We start from the raw sequence: 24,249 nt of genomic DNA, 5'->3' as shown, positions 1-24,249 counted from the left end.
AAAATAAAAAATTTCTTTTATGGTTAACATCTAGTTAGACCACTAATTATAGCAATCATTTAAAGCAACTCTTCTGAACATATAGCAGAAAGGAAAAAATCTTACTCTTCCTTAAGTGCTCCCTTTTTACTAGGCTCCTCTACAAAAGCTTCTGTTTCTTGCTCTTCTGACATCCCATGCAAGTATGGATTTAATGGTGGTGGCCTCCAAAAAGATCCATTTTTGAACATGCGAAAATCTTCTGTCCGCCACTTAGTTGGAGAATCTCCCTAATCAATGTCCAGAATGTTATTACACAGACCTAGTACTTCAGAGTCAAAATTATCAAAGCAATTGATTTTACTTGCCTGCAGAATAGAATAAAGCTTCCACCTATAGTAAACATGGGCTGGTGTCTGGTTTTCAAATAAGAATCTAAAACAAAAGAAAACAAAAATTAAGCACCATATTCTTTAATGAAGAATTATCTTCAAGTAAATATAAAGAAACGAGAAATATTATCTGCCCATTTAGTTGTAAATAAAACCAGAAGCAAAGACCCCTGAAGAGAAATCCTCACCCAGTGCCAACTGCCATTTATTCTCTTCCTCACCACAGCCCTAAACTGTTTTTGGGGACGGACATTAATTTCTGAATTTAGGTATGCACTATGCTGAGTATTAATATCAACTTTACTGAACTCTTATCTATCTGATACTGTGTCTGCCCATGGAGAAATTTTCCCAAGATATAATTTCAAAAGCAGTGGCTTTTAAATGGCTTAAGAATGCTAAATGAATGTCTTAGATACCAAAGCTATTCAGAAGATACGCAATTTCCTATAAACCTCATTTGTTCTGTATCTTACTTATGACAGACTCTTTCACTGAAACGCATAAAGTATTTTCCTCCTAGGGAATGTTAATGTTAATTAAATCCAAATAAGTTGGAAAACTGACCCACATACACTCTGTTCAACTTTTACTAAAACTGCCTTCTCATCCAATTGCAAAAGTAGCCCCATATACTTTTAGAACTTTATTCCTGGAAATATTTGTAATTATAAAAAATAAGTTAAAGGCATTTTTAAAAGGCACACCTGAGGATAAATAAAATATGGTATATATGTGCAATAAAATATTATTCAGCCTTAAAAGATACTGAAATTCTGCCACATGCCACAACATGAACCTTGAAGACAAAATGCTAAGTGAAATAAGCCAGTCTTAAAAGTACAAATATTTGAGTCCACCTATATGAGGTACCTACAGTAATCAAATTAAGAGAGACAAAAAGTAGAATAGTGGTTGCCAAAGCCTGGGGACCAATGGAATGGGGAGTTTTCGTTTAAAGTGTACAAAGGTTCAGTTATGGAAGATGAGAGAAATTCTGTAGATGAACAGCGGTGATGGCTGCATGACAATGAGAATGTACTTAATGCCACTGAACTGTACATGTAAAAATGCTAAGAATGGTCAATTTTATATGCACATTTCATAATTAAAAAATGCACACCTGAACATAGGATTATTGATTTCTCTGTTCATAATCATAGCTTCAAACATTGGCCCTTCGCGTACAACAAACTCTATCATCCGATGTATCAGGGCGAGTAAATTCCTACAACAACAACACAGTTAAAGAAAATGGATTCAGACCTACCACTATATAAAACTACACTTGACCTAAGTTACTATAGTTGTGCAGAAGAAGATTATTCTGCTAATACAGAATTTTATACCAAAAATGTAACCTGGAGCATGTTAATGGCATATGCATTAAGAGGGAGTGGGGCAATGGGGACAGGGAAGTGGTAGGGCAGGAAAGGTGAAGGGAGGTGGGAAACCATAACACAGCTTCACAGTAATAAAGATTTAATTTTCTAAATGCCACTTAATCTTATTTTCCAAATGCAAAACATTAAATTATGAATCACAACTAACTGGAAAGCTGCAAATGTATAAAATCAGTAACTTGAAGCTTACATGTTACCACAGTCACCTAAAATTTTACATACTAACTCAGTTTTAAAAGAAAATATTCTAAACCAAGCACTTTTGTGATGGTTTTGAATGTTATATACATGACGGTAATTTATAAAAATGCAAAACTACTTAACAAGTTTAAGGCCTGATTTAATAAAAAAAATCCATCCAACTGCTGTGCTTTTCTGGTACAGATATAGCAGATGGAGTTTTTATTGAATCTGACCTTTAATGAGGCAACATCCCTTTGGACCACACATCAAACTAGTTCACCCAACTCATGACATGTATAATTCTGCATGTGAATTATGAATCAATGAAGCAACTATATTGTCAAAGCCTTAAATGAGTGGAATCCTCTTTCTAAAATATTCCAAAATTAGGGACATGGTGAAATGCCCTCCCCATTTTTCCTAACAACTACGTTCCAATATTTAAGCCAAAAATAAAATATGTGAATTACCTTTTTAGTATAATCGTTTTATTGGTTGAGCTCATAAAAAAGCATTCATTTTTAAAGTCTGAAGCTGGCTCCTAAAATCATGTGATACCTTAGCAGATTCCAAACATAATTTTAGTCACTGTATACAGTATAAAGCAAAAATGACTCAGCTTATTATAAGCTGCTTTTGATTTCTCATTTCACCAGTCCCCCAGCATAACAGAGTTGGCAAATAACAGTTGGGAAAAGCAAAAGGATATTGGCTCTTTGTACAAGGCACACACTATATTACACCTTTAGCATTCCCAGCTCAAACTAAGTTTATATCATTGCTAGAATATAAATAAATATATAATTACCAAATAAGACAAACTTTTATGGCTCTATAATGCTCTGCTTCAGAGTACATGAACAATAAAATAATTTATTTTGTGGTCCTTATAATTTTCTCACATTTTCCAAACATACTTAAGTGAACACTAAAATCTCTACATAGTGAGAAAAATGAAGATTTACATCTTTAACAAAGGGGAAACTATACATTTAAAAAGTATTAAGTCAACCTCAAATTGTTAAAAAAACAAGTATCACTTAGTTATAAATCTGAAAATATTTTTTTTCACAAAAGTATTAATTGCTCTGCAAATATGCAGTCCTTGTCCTTGATATCCAAATGAGAATGTATTCTCAGCATCTCAGATAATGACATTATTTGAAGGAAGGGAGATAGTATAAAGTTATGATTCTGTTTCAAAAGTGCCACTGATAATGTGTCAAGTTAAAGGGAAATTTTATGTTAAGTATATAATATATAAAATCAATTACTAGGTGGACAAATGATATATACATCCAGAAACTCGTATGAATTAAGTCAAAAGCAACTTGACTTGAGTATTAAAGATAGATGAAAAATGGTTTAGCAAATTTAAAACAAACAATTCATTGTAATGGTGACTCAAGACTTCAGCAAAGTGTATTCTCAAAATTTTGTTAAATAACCTGAGTCAAATGTAAAGCTATTACTGGATATATGCTTTTTGAATGCTACAAAAAATACCTTCCTATAAATGCTTTATCAGTGGAAAAACCCACTATAGTTTTAAACAGGCTTGTAACTGACAGATCTAATTTTAGAAAATTTTAAGTTTAAAAAAGAAGTCTTAAAATGTTTCATAGGATCATTTAAAATCAAAATCTGACAATTAGTTGTTGCTAACTTGAATTCAAGATTAGTAAAGAATCTGTAAGTAATCACACTCTCTAATCACACTCTTTCCTTAAGTATTGTGGGTGACTTTTCTATTAAAATGAAACAGTGTAGTACAAAAACATGATATATTTTAAAGTGTCATTATTTTATTTTAAAATGCAAATTATCTTATTCTGGGCAACAATAACAATAAAAAAATTGTCTCTCAGTTACAATAAAACCACATTTACTGGAGTCGATCGTACCAATGTCTGGTCAAAACCTGTATACTTTCCCAATCCATCCTATGATGTTTCCTGGTCCCCCGCTGCCGCAGACAGTTCAGCTGGTGTTGCTCACCAAGGCCAATGTCAAAGAGAATTTGGTATTTTGTGTTTACTTATTATTCAACCAGTGTTGTGTTCCTGTGTTTGGGAAAAGGCTTAGCTTGACTGAGCAAGAGTGTACCTAGGGCATGAGTTCTTCTGCTTTACCATTATGTTGAAAAAGAAAAAAAGGAAGAAAGGAAAATAAAAAGAATTTCAAACACCTTTTTTATTATGGAAAAAAGTTTCTGGTATGTACTGGTCTTCGTGAAAATAATAGAAATTCCTTCTTAAAATCAGTTAGAAAAAAAAGCTATGCCTTCAGTAAGGAGACCTCAAAATAAGATTGCATGTTAATAAACATAGATAACTCAGAAACCAAGGGAAAAAAATAATAGAGTGGGTCAAATTATAACATTATTTAACATTTAAGATACATTTAATACACCTATTTTTTATCACAACAGTCTTAACATTACCTATCAGACTAACAACTCCAGATTAAATCTATTAAACACATTCTAACTATTAAAGCTATAAAATTCCCTACATTGGGTAACAAGCAAAAATGAAAAAAGATGACGTAAAATTGTAAAGTATACTAAGGTTAGTTAAGTTTCACATATCCCCCCAAAAAATACTGGGAAAGAACCATTGCTCAGTCAAGATACTACCTTTTCCTCAACACCATTTTTTTTTAATTCAGAAGGGGATATTGTCTATATTTAGATCAGTAATAATAAAGAAAAACATGTACCTTTCTGTTGGGATAACCACTTTGACTATGGCTTGCGACAGAGTCTGTATATGAAGTCACATCAGATAATAAACATAGAATATGTGAGTATTGTTAACAAGTAACAAGCAAAAATATACATATGCATTGAAAATACTACACATCTAATCACAAGTTTTGCAGGCAATCACTGCATTTGAAGTAATTAAACACTAAGCAATTACATAAATGCAAATGGATGTGTTCAGTGAACAATAATGTTCACTAAATGCAAAGAATCAGAACATTCCTGCCAGAATGCACATCAATGCACTGAAATAGGTACTACACTGAGAATTATCAGATAAAGATTTTAATTTGTGAAATTAATTAACTGTTTGCCTCTGACCATACATTTTCTACTTTGTTCCCAAGCCTTTAAAACCAGCCCTGTCATTTTAAGTGTAAATATTTCATAATAGAACCAACAAATTCTTTTAACTGGAAATTAAGTTGGTTTTATGTTAATAAAAAGAAAATACTCACCCTTTGCTTTACTAGAGTAGTTAACTGTTTTTTAAAAACCATACATGCTCTCAAATATTACAAAAACCTCAGATCCTGAGAACTAAGCTAGCTGCCATCCAAACAGTTTTATTTAGGAGATCTTTCTAAATTGAAAAGTCACTTAACCAAATACAAAGTATCACTTTCTCACATCAAAGTATTTGTAGATACTGCACTTAAGCAAACCTGGGTACAACAGTGGACAAAGGGGGAAAAAAAAACTTAATAAGTGATCAGAAAGGAATGGTAGCCACAAGCAAAAATATGACCTAGTATTTCAATATAGGATTTCCATGGGCTAAGGCAGGGAACACATCTACTTAATTCTTTAAGAGTTGCCAAACAGAACTACACACACATTTTCTATAAAATTGTTGAAAAGAAATACTACCACAGATTTAGTATTTATAAATTAGATGCGGCCCTATGTACATTTTTTTAATTACCTTCTCAAAATCCTCCTTGTTTTTAGGTGGCGGTAACATGGGAGCATTGGGGTTTTTTAACCGCTCTCTAGGCTGCGCATTAAAAGGCAGTCCCGACGGAGGTGGGGGAAGTGTATGTTCCATCATTGAAGGCGGAATGTATATTGGATGTGGAGGAATAGGCACAGCTTTACCCCAACCTAACTTCATTTCAAAAGACATAATCATCTTTCCTATGAGAAAAAAAAAAGAAAGGTCACTTTGGTAACTCTCAAGAAATAAATAAATGATTTCTGGGATTTGAATCAATTTTCATTTTAAACATTTCTATTTTCCCTAGTTTTTATAATGCTTTTTTCAGAACCACCTGAACTCCATCAATGGATAATAAAAACTTTTATACCATTTAAGTTTTTTAAAGCTCTTTCAGCATCTCTTCTATTCATAAAGGCCACAAAGCCACAATTTCTCTCTCTTGCTCTTTCTTCATCAGTTCTCGGCCACATAATTTTCACACTGGCTAATGGTCCAAATCTTCCAAATTCTTGGCACAGCATTTCTTCATTCATCTATTAAAAGACATGAGTTTTTTGGTATGTAAAAAAGATAGGAAAAAGAATTCTATGCAACAGAAAGCAAAGTACTTTTTGCAAAATATAAATACATTAATGCTACAACTTCCATTTAAGTACTATGACTTCTAACACAGGTTAAAATCTTATCCTCAGGGGGAATTCACCAATCTTTTCACACCAGCAACATTCTGTTTTACATAAACAAGTGGCCAGGATGAAGAGGGTGGGTGGCTAGAGAATCATAAGCATACTTTTAACCTCCTTCTTCTTCCTTCTGAGATCCTACATCTAAAATAAGCTGTTATATGGTTTGTTCAGGCATTTAGCAATATTTTTCAGGCATCAGTGATTATCACATTTAGGGAAAGGAGGAAATATTTGTTGACAATTAAAGAAAAAAAGGATCTGATAACCTTTCCTTTTTCTAGCACCCAGAATAGAGAAAATAGAGAATAATCAAGAAGAGAGAAAAAAAAGTAGTAAATATGCAATGAAGTCACAAATATACATAATTGTTTTAAAAAGTGTATTACAGATAACCACTACCTTCCCTATAACACAAATTAAGACTGAAACAGGGAGAAGAATTAAAATATAAAAGACAAAAATCAAAGCACTGGTTTGCTCTTATGAAGAGGGAAAAAAAAAAAGGAGATCCATAAGGAAGCAAGCTATGCATTGGAAAGGGGTAATCTCAAAAGCCAATTGCCTAGCGCTGGTCATGTCCTGATTTGAAAAATCATAAAATCAGCACCTAATAATACATTCCAAATTCAGAGTATAGTTCAGACAGAAAGCGGAGACAGGATCTTAAAAATTCTAGTAAGATTCTAACCTTACCAGTAAGGCTCAACTTCACAATTTTAGAGACTACCTAGTTCCATCCAGTTTACTTACATCAGATCTTTGACTTTTTATTTTTATTGAGAAAGCAGTTTTCTTTCAAAAGTATAAAGCATTATGAGCCAAATTTCATCTTACTTTATTTACAATACCTGTGGGTTTATGTTTCCAAGGTATAAATTAGTAGTACTTGGATCTCCAACATCATGTGAGCCAGGTGCATAATCATCAAGAACTAAGACAAGAAAAAAAATTATAACCTGCAAAATTTTATAGTTTCTATTAATTAAAAAGAGCAAAAAACTGTATTACCACCAGATGATCTATTTCTTCTTGAAGGCGCATCCACTTTAAAAGGGAGAAAAGAAAACAATTTTTAGTCTTTAGAATAGTTAATCACAAACAAAAACATTAAAATAAATGTCACTTACTAGAACGACGCTGACCATCAGAATCTGACTGAGGCGGCTCAAATCGACTTAACCTGCCTTTTGTTTTATGTCTCTCATCACGCTCTTCTTGAATTCTGTTGAAAATATTTACAATCACTAATAATAAGCCAAAATTTGTTACTAATAAAACTTATCCAGGTACTATCTTCAAATAACTTAAAATATTTATGAGTAACTGAATACCAATACTGATAACCAAGATTAGAGTCTTTCAGCTGTAATAGAGTCATGAGCAAATTTCTGATATACTATACAAGCAATGGAATACAAAGCCCACTTTTAATGTGAGGAGGAAATTCAGCATTAAAACCACTGACTTCACTGGCTAAGTTCCACTACTACTCACCCCTACCTCAGTGACTATACTGTTTCCACTGCAAACAAGACTCCAAACTGAACTGCACCCATATAATGCAAGCAACCTAGATGCTAGATGAAATGCTACTTCATCTTCCAACATACCCCACAAAATACTGTAATATCTAAAACAACCTGGTAAACCAGTTAGTAATAACTTATTGGTACACGACATTCTGCACACCTACATCTGGAACTATCATCTCAGTACCCTTTAGGATAGCCACTCTCAGCACTATAAAACTTACTGTTTCAATTCTTCTTTGAAGAGTTCCAAATTGCTTTTTTTCTTTTCTTTCTCCCCTTTCTTAAGAGGCTGTAAAGGATATGACAAGTTATACTTCAAACAAAACAAGGTTAAACAGAACTAATGGTTCAATAATCAGATCATATTAAGTAATTTTTATTTTAGTGCCTATTGTGTTATTATTTAAATTAAAAAGAATGTTTGTTATAATGAACTTCCCTTCCTGTTCTCTCAAACTAGGAGTTTAACAATTAAATTATTACATCAATTAAATAAAATGACAAGAGGTAGTCTTAAAGGAGCCACTAACTTTATCCTCCAAAAGCCTGTGATACTTAAGCCTGAATATTGTTGGGAGCCAAATTAATGGACATAAAGTCACTGAATTGCCATGTACACTAACTGCCATGAACAACTACCAAAGATAAGCACTATTCAAAACAATCACTTTAGGAAGATACGAATTACTGAAACAGTACCACCTTTAGAATTCCTGTTTTAAAACTGCTTCCAAAACTGCTATTGGACTCCCTCCTTAAAAGCACCAAAATAATTCAATGGGGAAGAGAACAGTCTTTTAAACAAATGGTGCTAGGACAACTGAACATCCATACATAGAAGAAAAAGTGAAGTTGGAACTTCCACTTCATATCATACACAAAACTTAACTCAAATGGCTCATAGACCTACTAAATATTAAGAACTAAAAATATAAAAGAGAAAAACAGGAATAAATCTTCATGACTACGAATTAGGCATAGTTTCTTAGATATGACATCAAAAACACAAGCAACAAAAGGAGAAAACGATAAACCGAACTTCATTGAAATTACAACCTTTTTGTGCTTCAAAGGACACAATCAAGTACAAAGACACTCCACAGAATGGGAGAAAACATTTACAAATCATATAGCTGATAAGTGACTTGACTCCAGAAGGTGTCACACAAGTCAATAAAAGAAAAAAAAAACAGTTAAAAAATGGGCCAAGGATCTGAAGAGACATTTCTCCATGGAAAACTATAAATGGATCATAAACACATAAAAATATGCTCAAAATCATTAGGAAAGATAAAACCACAATTAGGTACTACTTCATACCCACTGAGATAACTATAATTAACTTTAAAAACAGATAATTTTTAACAAGTATTGATGAAGATGTAGAAAAACTACTACTCGTACACTGCTTGATGGGCCTGTAAACTGGTACAGATACTCTGGGAAATAGTTTGGTAGTTTCTCAAAAGCTAAATCAATAGTTAATATATTATGACCCAACAACTCCACTCTTAGGTATATTTAAGAGTCCACACAAAAGCCTAGGCAAGAATGTTTACAGAAGCGAGAGATTCAAGATGCATGAGAGGTGAGACAGAGAATTCCTCCCAAAACCACAAATAGTACAAAAATATAGTTAATTAATACAACTAACCCTAAAACAGCAACAGGAAAGAAGGCTAAACCAGAATGCATACAGACCTGGCAAACAGAGCAGACCTCACAAAACAGGGTAACGTACCAAAGCCTTGATCCGGAGGGACCCAAGCCCTTCCCCCACCACAGCTCACAGGTGGGAGGAAGAGAAATGGAGCAGGGATGGGGTGGAAGCCTGGGACTGCTGAACACCCAGCCCTGGAGGTCCGCTTTGTGAGAGGAAACCTACATTGTTTTTGCTCTGGAGGATGGGAAGCTGGGACAGGCAGAGTGCTTGAGAGACTGAGATTCCGGCCTTTTGTGGACAACGGGATCCACAGATGGCCACTCTGGGACAAGAGAAAAGCAGGCAGTATGAGAGAGAGGCTTCCTAGCAGCGAGAGGGCTGCTGAAGGGGTGGAGTTTGCACAGAGCTTGCTGCACAGGAGAGGGGAGAGCTGGACATGGTTGTCTGGGCACGCTCTGCCCAGCGTTTTGGGAAATTTGAGGACCTTCAGGCACTCCATCCCCCTGGCTGCCTATTCAGCCCCAAGGCCCCCCACTGTGACACGCAGCCTGCTGCACCTTCCTCCTGGCCTGACAGCACCAGCTCTCAAACCGCAGTCACTGCGCTGGCATGAGGCCAGTCAGAGAGAAGCCCCACCTACAAAAGCTAGATGCAAAGCGCAGAGAGTTACACCTGTACACTTGGCCCACTGGCTGTGATACTGGAGACGGGCACTGCAGACGGGAATCAGGAAACAGATCTTTCCTCCCCCCAGGCATCAGCTCTGCTCCCCTATGACCCCCAACCTCACTCTAGAGGCTGAGCAGCTCCACAGACTGGAGCCTCTGGGCACTAGAGGGCAACACATAGAAATAAGAAACGTCAAAAGAACCTGGTTCAGACCAAAATCTCAAACCCCAGAAAAAGAGCCAAATAAAGCTGAACTCACCAATCTGCCTGAAAGAGAGTTCAAAATAAAAATCATAAACATGCTCGTGGAGGTACAAAAAAATATTCAAGAACTCAGGAATGAATGTAAGATGGAGATTCAATCATTAGGAAATTCCGTATCTGAAATGAAACATACAGTGGAGGGATTTAAAAGCAGATTAGATGTAGTAGAAGAGACGGTAATTGGAATTGAAATTAGAAAAGAGGAATACAAAGAAGCTGAGGCACAGAGAGAAAAGAGAATCTCTAAGAATGGAAGAATATTGAGAGAACTGTGTGATCAATCTAAAAGGAACAATATTTGTATTATAGGGGTACCACAAGAAGAGAGAAAAAAAGGGATAGAAAGTGTCCTTGAGGAGGTAATTGCTGAAAACTTCCCTAATCTGGGAAGAAGACAGTCTCTCAAACCATGGAGGTGCACAGATCTCCCAACACAAGGGACCCAAGGAAGACAACATCAAGACATATAATAATTAAAATGGCAAAGATCAAGGATAAAGACAGACTGTTAAAAGCAGCTAGAGAGAGAAAAAAGATCACATACAAAGGAAAACCCATCAGGCTATCATCAGACTTCTCAACAGAAACCTTACAGGCCAGAAAGGAGTGGCATGATGTATTTAATGCAATGAAGCAGAAGGGCCTTGAACCAAGAATACTCTACCTGGCAAGGTTATCATTTAAATTTGAAGCAGGAATTAAATAATTTTCAGATAAGCAAAATCTGAGAGAATTTACCTCCCAAAAACCACCTCTACAGTGCATTTTGGAGGGACTGCTATAGATGGAAGTATTTGTAAGGCTAAATAGATGTCACCAGGGTAAATAAAACCACAACAAAGTAGAACAATTCATTTCTAAGCAAATGCAATATCAAATCAACTACTCCCAAAGTCAATAAGAGGATAGATAAAGAATACAGAAAATGATACCTAACATATAAAGAATGGAGGAGGAAGAAAAAAATAATAACCTTTAGGTTGTATTTTAATAGCATACAAACTGAGTTAAATTAGACTGTTAGATAGTAAGGGAATTACCCCTGAAACTTTGGTAACGACGAATCTAAAGCCTCCAATGGCAGTAAGTACATACCTATCAATAATCACCCCAAACAGAAATGGTCTGAATATACCAATCAAAAGATACAGTCACTGAATGGATAAAAAAACAGGACCCATCTATACGCTGCCTACAAGAAACTCACTTCAAACCCAAAGACATACACAGACTGAAAGTAAAAGGATGGAAAAACTTATTTCATACAACTAACAGGGAAAAAAAGCAGGAGTTGTAGTACTTGTATCAGACAAAATAGACTTCTAAACAAAGAAAGTAACAAGAGACAAAGAAGGACATTACATAATGATAAAAGGGTCAGTCCAACAAGAGGATATAACTATTATAAATATCTATGTACCCAATACAGGATCACCTACATATGTGAAACAAATACTAACAGAATTAAAAGGGGAAATAGAATGCAATGCATTCATTTTAAGAGACTTCAAAACACCACTCACTCCAAAGAACAGATTAACCAGACAGAAAATAAGTAAAGAGACAGAGGCACTGAACTACATATTAGAACAGACGGACCTATCGGACATCTACAGAACACTCCATCCAAACGCAAAAGGATATACATTCTTCTCAAGTACACATGAAACACTTTCAAGAATAGATCATATGCTAGGCCACAAAAACAGCCTCAGTAAATTCAAAAAGACTGAAATTGTACCAACCAGTTTCTGAGATCACAAAGGTATGAAACTAGAAATAAATTACACAAAGAAAACAAAAAAACCCACAAACACATGGAGGCTTAATGACATGCTCCTATATAATCAATGGATCAATAACCAAATAAAAACAGAGATCAAGCAATATATGGACAACAATAATTCAATACCACAAAATCTGTGGGACGCAGCAAAGGCCGAGCTAAGAGGGAAATATATTGCAATACACGCCTACCTCAGGAAAGAAGACCAATCCCACATGAACAGTTTCAACTCACAATTAACGAAACTAGAAAAGGAAGAACAAATGGGGCCCAAAGTCAGTAGAAGGAGGGACACAATAAAGATTAAAGCAGAAATAAATAAAATTGAGAAGAATACAATAGAAAGAATCAATGAAAGCAGGAGCTGGGTCTTCAAGAAAATAAACAAAATAGATAAACCCCTAGCCAGATTTATCAAGAAAAAAAGAGTTTACACACATAAACAGAAACAGAAACGAGAAAGGAAAAATCACTATGGACAGCACAGAAATACAAAGAATTATTAGAGAACACTATGAAAAATTATATGGTAACAAACTGGATAATCTAGAAGAAATGGAAAACTTTCTAGAAAAATATAACCTTCCAAGGCTGACTCAGAAAGAAACAGAAAATATGAATAGACCAAAGAAATTGAATTGGTAATCAAAAAACTACCTAAGAATAAAACCCTTGCACGAGATGGCTTTCACTGCTGAATTTTATCAAACATTTAGTCAAGACCTAATACCCATCCTCCTCAAAGTTTTCCAAAATGGAGAAGAGGAGGGAATACTCCCAAACTCATTCTATGAGGCCAGCATCACTCTAATACAAAAACCAGGCAAAGACACCACAAAAAAAGAAAATTACAGACCAGTATCTCTGATGAACATAGATGCAAACACACTCAACAAAATATTAGCAAACTGAATTAAAAAATACATCAAAAAGATCATCCATTATGATCAAGTGGAATTCATGCCAGGGATGAAAGGAGGGAACAACATTCGAAAATCCATGAACATCATCCACCACATCAACAAAAGAAGGACAAAAACCACATGACCATCTCCATAGATGGTGAAAAAGCATTCAACAAAATTCAACATCCAATTCATGATTAAAAACTCTCAACAAAATGGGTATATAGGGCACGTACCTCAACATAATAAAGGCCATATATGACAAACCCACAACCAAAATTATACTTAACAGCGAAAAGCTGAAAGCTTTTCTCCTTTAAGATTGGGAACAAAACAAGGATGCCTACACTTCCCACTTTGATTCAACATAGTTCTGGAGGTCGTAGCCACAGCAATCAGACAACACAAAGAAATAAAAGGTATCCAGATTGGCAAGGAAGAAGTCGAACTGTCCCTGTTTGCAGATGACATGATAGTGTACATAAAAAACCCTAAAAAATCCACTCCAAAAATACTAGATCTAATATCTGAATTCAGCAAAGTTGCGGATTCAAAATCAATACAGAGAAATCTGTGGAATTCCTATATACTAACAATGAACTAGCAGAAAGAGAAATCAGGAAAACAACTGAATTCACAATTGCATCAAAAAGAATAAAATACCTAAGAATAAACCTAACCAAGGAGGTGAAAGACCTATACTCTGAAAACTACAAGACACTCATGAGAGAAATTAAAGAAGAAACCAATAAATGGAAACACATCCTGTGCTCATGGATAGGTAGAATTAATATTGTCAAAATGGCCATCCTGCCTAAAGCAGTCTACAGGCTCAATGCAATCCCTATCAAAATACCAACAGTATTCTTCAATGAACTAGATCAAATAGTTCTAAAATTCATATGGAACCACAAAAGACCCCGAATAGCCAAAGCAGTCCTGAGAAGGAAGAATAAAGCAGGTGGAATTACACTCCCTGATTTCAAGCTCTACTACAAAGCCACAGTAATCAAGACAATTTGGTGCTGGCACAAGAACAGACCCAAAGACCAGTGGAACAGAACAGAGAGCCCAGATATAAACCCAAGAACACATGGTCAATTAATATATGAAAAAGGAACCATGGATATACAATGGGGAAATGACAGCCTCTTCAACAGCTGGTGCTGGCAAAACTGGATGGCCACAAGTAAGAGAATGAAACCGGATTATTGTCTAACCCCATACACAAAAGTAAATTCAAAATGGATCAAAGACCTGAATGTAAGTAATGAAACCATAAAACTCTTAGAAAAAAACATAGGCAAAAATCTCCTGGACATAAACATTAGCAACTTCTTCATGAACATATCTCCCCGGGCAAAGGAAACAAAAGCAAAAATGAACAAGTATAACTATATCAAACAAAAAAGCTTCTGTACAGCAAAGGACACCATCAGCAGAACAGAAAGACATCCTACTGTATGGTAGAATATATTCATAAATGACATATCCGATAAACGGTTGACATCCAAAATATATAAAGAGCTCACGCACCTCAACAAACAAAAAGCAAATAATCCAATTAAAAAATGGGCAGACGATCTAAATAGCCACTTCTCCAAAGAAGAAATTCAGATGGCCAACAGGCACATGAAAAGATGCTCCACATGGCTAATCATCAGAGAAATGCAAATTAAAACCACAATGAGATATCACCTCACACCAGTAAGGATTGCCACCATCCAAAAGACAAACAACAACAAATGGTGGTGAGGATGTGGACAAAGGAGAACCCTCCTACACTGCTGGTGGGAATGTAAATTAGTTCAACCACTGTGGAAAGCAGTATGGAGGTTCCTCAAGGAACTCAACATAGAAATACCATTTGACCCAGGAATTCTACTCCTAGGAATTTACCCTAAGAATGCAGAAACCCAGTTTGAAAAAGACATATGTACCCCTATGTTTATCGCAGCACTATATACAACAGCTAAGAAATGGAAGCAACCTAAGTGTTCATCAGTAGATGAATGGATAAAGATGTGGTACATATACACAATGGAATATTATTCAGCCATAAGCAGAAAACAAAATTCTACCATTTGCAACAACATGGATTGAGCCAGAGGGTATGTCATTGAAATAAGCCAGGAGGATAAAGACAAGTAACAAATGATTTCACTCATCTGTGGAGTATAAGAATAAAGAAAAAACTGAAGGAACAAAACAGCAGCAGACTCATAGAACCCAAGAATGGACTAAGAGTTACCAAAGGGAAAGGGACTAGGACGATAAGTGGGAGGGGAGGGAGAAGGGGGAAAAGGAGGCATTATGATTAGCACACATAATGTAGCACGGGGGGACACGGGAAGGCAGTATAGCACAGAGAAGACAAGTAGTGACTCTATAGCATCTTACTACGCCAATGGACAGTGACTGTAATGGGATATGTGGTGGGGACTTGATAATAGGGGGAGTCTAGTAACCATAATGTTGCTCAGTAATTGTACATTAACGATACCAAAAGAAAAAAAAGAAAAAAAGAATGTTTACAGCAGCATTACTTGTGTAACAGCCAAAAGGTGGAAACAACCCAAATGTCCATCAAGACACAAATGGATAAACAGTAAAGTGGTATACCGAGAAAATGAATTATTATTCAACCATAAAAACGAATGTGGTACTGGTATGTGCCACAGCACAGATGAACTCTGAAACAGTAAAAAGCAAGATACAAAGGACACATGTATGATTTCATATGCACACAACATCCAGAGCAGGCAAATCCAAAGAAATAGAAAGTAGATAAGAGGTTGTCACGGGTTGGTGGATGACCAATAACAGGTATAAGTTTCTTTCAAGGTAATAAAAATGTTCTGAAATTAGAGATTAGTGATTGTTGCATAATTGTAATAGACACTCCCCCACCCCCACCCCCCAAAAACACCACTTAATTATAACCTTTCAAAGGGTGAATATTACAGTGTATCTCAATCAAACTTTTTAAATTGCTTTCTGAGCTATTTTTAAAGTCACACAAGAAATGTCAGTTTCATTCAATACAGTCATGTTTCTCCACCAAATCTGGCTCCAAATGACATGAACCACATTTACCACCTCCCATTTAAACCCCAACATTCCAAAAATAAAAATTTTCTAACATAGAGAGTATTTAAAAGTTTCACTAATTCTGAAGGGCAACTCCAAATAAATTCAAAAAATGTTGTAGTTCCCAGACACTTTGCTGAGTACATACAGTCTTTCAAGGTAACAAGACTATAGTTGCTGATACGATTTAAATACCTCAGTGTGGAATTGTTTAAAAGAGAATTCATTAGTTTACATTTACATCTAAAATAGTCAACTTTTTACTTACAATGTTATGAGTATAGCAACAAGTGTATGTATGTTCACTGCTCAAAGAACACAAAAGAAGTATCATCTACAAGTCTCACCTAATTTATTATCTCTCATTTAAGATTAAGCATCAAAACTCAACATCTACTCTTAAAATTACTTTACTTATTCCTGATTAACTACTCTAAGTATCATTGGCAGCATCACCTCTGAACATAAATGGTCACTGATTTAAGTATGACTTACTGGTTTTTTGGTTTCTATCACAAGAAGAGATGGTGGTCTTTCATTGGATGACTGATTTGGAGGATTTTTTTGATCCGCAAATCTTGAAGATGGCTTATAGATTTTACCTCTTTTTTCATCTGTTTCGTGTTCTTCTGAAATTTAAAATACTCAATTTTAAAACTAATTTTACATTACTTGGGTTTTCTTTACTCATTATTTTTACTTAAAAACAAATAAAAATTAGTAAAATGGTTTTGGTACTAAGATTTATCACTACTAACAAAATATGGGGTTAAATTCAAAGTATTACTGCCCTTTCAAAAACATGAATTTAATCATTTATAGAACTATGCAACATATTAAAATCTTTACAAAATGCTCTGCTGTCTTAAAAACTTGAATTAAATATTTTTCAAACTTATCTGCCTCTAATTTCTCATTAATTCACATGGCCATTTATTTTGCTAATTGATATCACCACTAGAGGGTGCTGATAGGAAAAAAAACATGAAATTCAACAGTAACCAAATTTCTTTGATAATTATCTGCAGTCACTTAACCAAGACTTGTTCAAGGACTATAATATTCACACTTACCCTTAGCTGCATTAACAACACCTCCACGCACAAATGTTTTCACTTTATTACCATCACTTCCTTCAAAAGCAGCAAGAAATTCCTCATAAATCTCAGCAGCTGCCTTTTCATCCTCCTAAATACACATGAAAATTAGTTAATATCACTTAATATAAAAATTGTTGTACATAGGGTGAAACTCATCAAGGAATAATATAAATGAAACATCTCCCTTCACTGAGGAAAACAGGTTAAGCAGCTTGAATAGGTAGTAATATCTAATCCTAACTAGGAACTCTGCTCTACTGGCAATTTGTGGAACCAGAAAAGGACCCATTAAGTAAATTTGTTTAGGGTCAAAAATTCAAGGGTTAAGCTGTATGACAACTGGATTAAAAAATACATTTTTCTATTTTATGATATTTCCAAGGCATAATGATTTAATTCAGTAAATATAAAGACTTCTCTTAGTGAAACCTTCATAAGAGTGTATATAATACCTTAATAAAAAATTAGGAAAAAAAAAAAGATCTCCCTTACAAATCACCAAAGACATGAGTATTGGATGTTGAAGGAGCATTGTCTCCAGACAGATGGCTTTACAGGATAAAAGCTCAGAAGAACCTTGATAATTTCAATTATAATTCTAAATGTCTCCAAAACACTTATGAATAGAAATGCCAATGGAACAGAAAAAAATCAATTTGCATGTGAAAATTTAGTGTTCAATAAAAGGAGCATCTCAAACACTGAACAGGTAGACTTTTCAATGAGTGATGTTGAGAAAACTTGGTAGCTATTTGGAAAAAAAGATAAAAGTGAACCAATTCTTTACATCATATACCAGGAAAAATTATAAATGATTCATTTAATTAAAAAAAAAATGAAACCATGTAAGGATTAGAGAAAACATGAAGAGCTTCTTTTATAAGCTATAAGTGGGAAAAACTTGACTGAAAAACCAGAAATCAAAAACTGATAAATCTGATTACATAACAATAAATAGTTTCTGCATGGGAAAAAACACCAGAAGCATTCCAGAGACAATTGGAGAACTGGTAGAAAACACTGCACCTTGTGTCACAAAGTATTAATATACTTAATATATAAAGTTTCTAAAAATAAGAGATAACCTACTAATTTATACAAAGGTTGGTTTCAATATGAGCAGACAGCTCACAGAAACAAACACAAGAAAAGCTGCTCAATCTTGTAAGTAAGTGAAATGTCAATTTACACTGAGATACCATTTTCCCCTAGCAGACTGGTGAAATTTGGGCAACATTCTCTGTTGGCAAGGCTATTGGGAAAACAAGTTTTCACACAGTGCTGAGAGGGATGCAAAATGGCTCTGCCCTTAAGAGAGAGCAATTTGTATCTGGCAGAGCTACATTTACGCATTTACCATTCAACCCAGTAATCTCACTTATAGGACTATACCTCAAAGGTACACTAAAAAAACTATATGCAAAATACTATCCATAACAGCATTATTTGTAATGGGCAGAAGACCAAATCACAAATGCCCTCAATAGGATTTTAGTAAATAAATTATTGTGTATCTATGCAGGACTGAAAAAAAATTTTTGAAGAAAAACAAGGTGTGTATCAATATATTAGCAGTAATCTCTGAGATATAACCTTAAGTGAAAAAAAGGCAAGGTAAAGAGAAAGTGTACTATGTAGCATGTTATTGTTTATCTACCATAACGGAATGGGTACAATACATATTTGCACATATCTACATACACAAAAGAACAGACCAGAAAATAACCAAAGTTGCTACACAGAAGAGACAAAATGGTGGAAGAGACAGAGATAAAAACTGAACTCCTCTGAAGATACTTGTGTTATAGACTTGATTGTGGGGGTGAGAGCTGAGAATACCCTGGAGGTCAAAACCTTTGAAAAACATTTTTCTTCTACCCATACACTTAACGGCCCTCTTAGACACATTAATTTTCAAAGATTACTCAAAATACATTTTAAACATTACCTTTTTCTTTAATTCTTCTTGCTCTTTCTTACTTAAAGTTCGCTTAGCTGTACTCATTTTTCCAATACTGAATGCTTTAAGTTTGTTTTCTAGAAAAGGCTATGAAAAGAAAGAAAAGCACACCTTAACATACATATTCTTATGCTGTCTACAACTCAACTGATACACTCAACTAGTAAACAAGTCTTCACAACAATGATACATCTTTTTAATTTCACTGTAAAGAAAAGCTGAGGCTACATTAAGCATCGGGTGGCTTACCCTGGGCTTGATTCTGAAATACTCCTTAAAGAATGTCACCATTTGCTAGCTCAAGGACAATAACATAACAAAAGCCATTTTTTTTTTTTTACAAAGGGTAAAAATAAAAAGATGTGAAGGCTTAGAACTCTTTCAACCTACTTTTTGGCAGCAAGAATAAAAGCCCTTGAAGAGGGAAAGTACAGATGGTTCTGAGCAAAAGCAGTTATAGAAAACATTCAAGCCAGAAGAAGGAAACATCCATTTCCACGGTTCAATAGCAGGGATTTAAACAGCATCTAGATCTCCCATTCCAGGTACCACAAATCTCATCACTTTCTATTTACCTCTTTCTTCATAAACAATGCTGATGTCTACGAAAATAATAATCATATTTTCTTTGCTGGGAATATATCAAGTACAGTATTTTAGGTTTCAGCAGAAGTAAAATACAGAAGTCAATTTTATATATGAGAATATAGTATTTTAAAGAAGTTTTCATTTATGTATCTTAGAAGCAATTTCTGGGTGAAATACAGCTTGAATAAATCATCTGTAGACCTGTAGTTGTTGCATTTGAATGTTAGATTTTGATTCATAAACTTAAAAGAGTAATGTTTATTAAATACATCCTCGAATATTACTCTGCAATTGAAATCTGAAGGTTTCTCTCTTGTCTACCAAAAAAAGAAGTTAACCAATTACAAAATTAGACTTTATCAACCCCCTGGTTATTTGCCCTTGAGAGATGCAGAATGGAAAAGTAATATTGATGCAAACTCTTTTAAAGTTACATTAAATTTCCTTTGAAAAAGTAAAGCAGTTTATAACCCAGAAGTCAACACTGGATTTCAGGAATGCAGTCCAAGTAAATTTTTTTCCCCCAAAGAAGAAAGAAAATTATATTTTGTATCACTCAGCATCTTTGGTTTAAACTTCAAAAATTTAAGTAAATGGTAAAATTACATATAAGTTCAATGAAAAACATAATTTCACAAAACTTTTCTGCTCAAATTTTATTTATACCCTAAGAGGTAAACTTAGACACATGAGAGAAATGATTAAGAAAATTATGAAATGCTAACTCAAAGAAATACAATCACCCATTAAAAAGTTTATAGAATTTTTTGCCAAAAATAGAAAAATTAGAACTGAAAACAGTATTTTTGTGTTCCTATAAAATGGATCTCAGCAAAGTAAAAATGTACTTATGCTTGAAAATATTAAACATAAAAAATAGTGTTATCAATGTTAATACTGGCTGGTGATAACTGTTACATTTTCCAAATTTAATCACAAGAAAACATTATTTGAGATAAAAGACTAAAAGACATAAGAACACTTTGCAGACACACGCAGTAAAGCAGTTCCTTCGCTGGGTTCTCACATTGCCCGGGGCACTGCACTAACCAGAATGAACAGCACCTGCTCATTTGCCTCCGAGGTCAAGACTGAGTGCTGAGAGCAAGAACTGTATTTTACTCATCTGTGTATTTCCAGTGACTAGCATTTGGTACTCAGTTCAGTAAAAACTTGGCATAAGTGAGGAATGATAAATCTGACCATTAACTATTTTACATTCAAAACACTGCTTGTTTTTGTAAAATTAAAATTTTGTACTGAAGTGTATCTTACATATGAGCTAAAAAACATTTTCTTGATGCATTTGAGTTTATCATTAACCTAAATATAATTTTTTAATGTTATTTTCAACTAGTACAAGATGAAACAACAAACACAAAACCAAGATATTCAACCACCAAATTCAATGAAGGACAGACTAAAATCATTAACTACCCTCCTTTCTTATCTTTATCAGTACTTACTCTTGAGAGATTCTGATGAGGAGAATCACAAAGGCTTTCCCGGGTACTCTCATTCCTATAATTATGTTTTCTTGGGCTCTTAGGTCGTGTCCGACTTGGTATATCACTATCTGAGGGTCCAGATGCATCCATCTTCAGGAGAAGTAAAACAAGTTTTTAAAAATCACATATGTTGTACTGAATAACCCAAATGTCCAAATACTGACAAATTCCACTCTACACTATCATAACTCTCATCCCTTAATATCAACACTGATTTCATCAGAAAAGTCCTTAAGTACAGAGAAACATTACAAAAATTCTAACTTGTACTTGAATTCAGCTCAATTTTTATGTGGGTAACAAATAGTTTTCCTTGATGTAACAAGTTCATTTCCTTCATTTTCAAGAAAATATCTGCCAAACACCCAAGTCTGATTAAATATACTTGTCTGCAGTTGTTCCAAGTAAAAATGATATTCCATGAAAAAAAGACCAGTTTCATTTCTCAATTTAAATAATCCCACAAGTCCTTTTCCTCAAGACAAACATTACACTTAGGTAAGCACTAAGTAACTTATATTTCCCATTTCATGCTGTAGAATAATAAAAAGACCTATCCACAGGACAAGATTTAATACAAATAATTTTTATTGCTTCATCAGGAACATTCCTAAGGGAAACTAGCATATTTTCACTGTGTCTAATACGGAAGAATACAAGGACCAGAGCACTTTGGTCTTGATTCATGCTAAGGTGCTAACAGTTTACCTATCAATTGTTTCTGCACCATTAGTACAAATGTCAACACAGTGAAAAAGGCAAATGATGTTCTGGTATTACTACAAAGTAGTTCTGAATTCACAGACCCCTGAAAGATTCTAGAAATCAAGGGTCTGAGGATCACACTATGAGCACTGCTATAATAACATATGTAAAGCAATACCATTCACAATGTCAAAAAGCTTTAAACAGAAGATACATGCCCATCAAAGAGAAACAGCTCAATAAATAAATGAACCTCCCCCCTATGGAACATTATGATGCCATTACAAAGACTAGACTAGAGCTATGTCTGTTGATTTGCAGGGATTTCCAATGGGTGTAGTGTGCAGTGAGAAATCAGTCAATGCACAAACTATGTATGTATATAACTTTATAAGCACAATAAAAAAATAAGGACTACACATACTAGGTTTCTAACATGGTCTGAAGGAACCAATTTATACAAAGAGAACAAAAAAAAAAGGGAAGGCATCTGGCAAAAAAGATGAAAGAAAATAAGCACATACAATATAATTATATTATTTTATCAAGCAAAATCGTAAGTCTAGGGATATATACAAAGAGAATTTACATTTTAAGGAAAAAAGACAAAGACTGCCTTTTTACTCACATGTGCATCTGACGATCCAGATGAATGAACATCTGATGATCTGGTCTGCAAGTATTAAAAATAAAACTCAATATAAAAGATCAGAAAATGTACTACTCTAACAAGTGTTTCTCCTGTTACATAGGCTTAATCTTTCCAAACTTGTAGCAGTTTCTTTTTAGCTAATAAAACCAAACACAGGCAATCTCTGACTTACAAAAACGTTGTGATCCAAAACAAATGCAAATCTATTCTCAAAAAGTCAGAATGCATATTCTCTAAATATGACACAAATAACACTGGGATATATCTGAGGCATAGTTATCTTTTTATACTGTAGACTGGAAACCTAACCACTATTTTTATGACTTCTTGTGAAAATGATACAGTTTACTGCCACAACACTGACACAGCAGCAACCTCTTGCCACACAGCAAAGAAACTTCCCCTCCTTTCTCCTAACCTAACCCAGTCATATAGAAGCAGATTCTAACAGCAAGAATATCTATATAAAGCCTTGATGTCTACTAAAAGGTACAAACTCTACTGCAGAAACGGTTCAAGAAAATCCTATTATCAACTCCCCAGTTGGCCACCATTTGCCACTTGTTTTAAGAAGGCTGCTTCTACTTCAGCATGCTAGCTGTTGTGACTGTTGCACAAAGAGTTCAGTCAACTTGAACAGACAACAGTATATTTGGTTTTCCACTATACATCTAAAGACAAGTCAATTTGCAAGGATATTAATTAAATAATATGTGACATCTTTCTGAAATATCTAGTTGGAGCCCCCAAATTTAACTGTCACTGGGTCGTTTTCACTTTTCAAGGTATTACGAGATTTTCCTTATTTTTACTTATATTTAAGTGTTAAAAGTGAAATTAAGAATCCTGAGATCAAGTATCTCACCAACTCTCATTCCCAGTTCTAGATTTCAAATAAAATGCAGAAGATGCTATATTTTTAAGAGAAAATTGAATTATTAAATGATACAGAAAAGAAATATAGTTAAGATTGATTCACATGAGTCCACAGGGTATTTTTTACTCATCTTATCTAAACATAAGGCTAAAAGACTAGCTGATCTGATTTTTAAATGGAATCAATTTATTCCTCTCAACTCCACTATAATGGGCGCTAGGCAAAATTACCCCAGGACAAACAAGCACTGAGATACCTCTTATCTCCATTCTTTCTATCCATCTTTTTCTGTCCCCAACTTTTACTGTGTCCCTCCTCAATCACTTTCTTGTCCCAGCTAACCTTTCTTAAAAGACAAGGTGGTTTGCAAGAAATTTTTTAGTTCTTAAATTTAACTCTGAAACAGACTTTGAAAAATAATTTGAAATATGACCATTTGCAAACAGAAATTAGAAAGTCCAAAGAGAATAAATAACTCTTCTTAGAAAATAAAGTTAAGTTCAGTCAAGAGGCTGAATGGACTGGGAAAAAAAACTCAAATGCCTTCCAATATACCACTATTAATCAGCTAGGTTAACAAACCTAATATCCTAATCATGA

At 34.4% G+C, this 24,249-nt stretch overlaps 1 protein-coding gene across 3 annotated transcripts in view; it reads right to left on the bottom strand.

The window, feature by feature from the left end:
* U2SURP (U2 snRNP-associated SURP motif-containing protein) overlaps positions 1-24,249 on the bottom strand; it is a 63,659-nt gene that overhangs the window by 32,623 nt on the left and 6,787 nt on the right. The window contains exons 2-16 of one of the 3 annotated variants that reach the window (XM_073232333.1): positions 22,749-22,793; positions 21,374-21,505; positions 19,308-19,406; positions 17,333-17,447; positions 16,755-16,888; positions 8,104-8,171; positions 7,478-7,572; positions 7,359-7,394; positions 7,199-7,281; positions 6,032-6,197; positions 5,650-5,861; positions 4,679-4,722; positions 1,495-1,599; positions 344-414; positions 106-265 (exon numbers count right to left, since the gene is read on the bottom strand). In XM_073232333.1, the coding sequence (XP_073088434.1) occupies positions 106-265; positions 344-414; positions 1,495-1,599; positions 4,679-4,722; positions 5,650-5,861; positions 6,032-6,197; positions 7,199-7,281; positions 7,359-7,394; positions 7,478-7,572; positions 8,104-8,171; positions 16,755-16,888; positions 17,333-17,447; positions 19,308-19,406; positions 21,374-21,505; positions 22,749-22,793 (1,565 nt within the window). Of the gene's footprint in view, positions 1-105; positions 266-343; positions 415-1,494; positions 1,600-4,678; positions 4,723-5,649; positions 5,862-6,031; positions 6,198-7,198; positions 7,282-7,358; positions 7,395-7,477; positions 7,573-8,103; positions 8,172-16,754; positions 16,889-17,332; positions 17,448-19,307; positions 19,407-21,373; positions 21,506-22,748; positions 22,794-24,249 lie in introns of those variants that run through there. The other 2 variants (XM_073232334.1, XM_073232335.1) reach the window with 2 other exon arrangements.

This window comes from Manis javanica, chromosome 3 (genome assembly GCF_040802235.1).
Source record: "Manis javanica isolate MJ-LG chromosome 3, MJ_LKY, whole genome shotgun sequence".
Classification (NCBI taxonomy): Eukaryota; Metazoa; Chordata; class Mammalia; order Pholidota; family Manidae; genus Manis; species Manis javanica.
The sequence above is the reverse complement of the archived record's forward strand: the minus strand, read 5'-3'. Positions and strand labels throughout refer to the sequence as shown.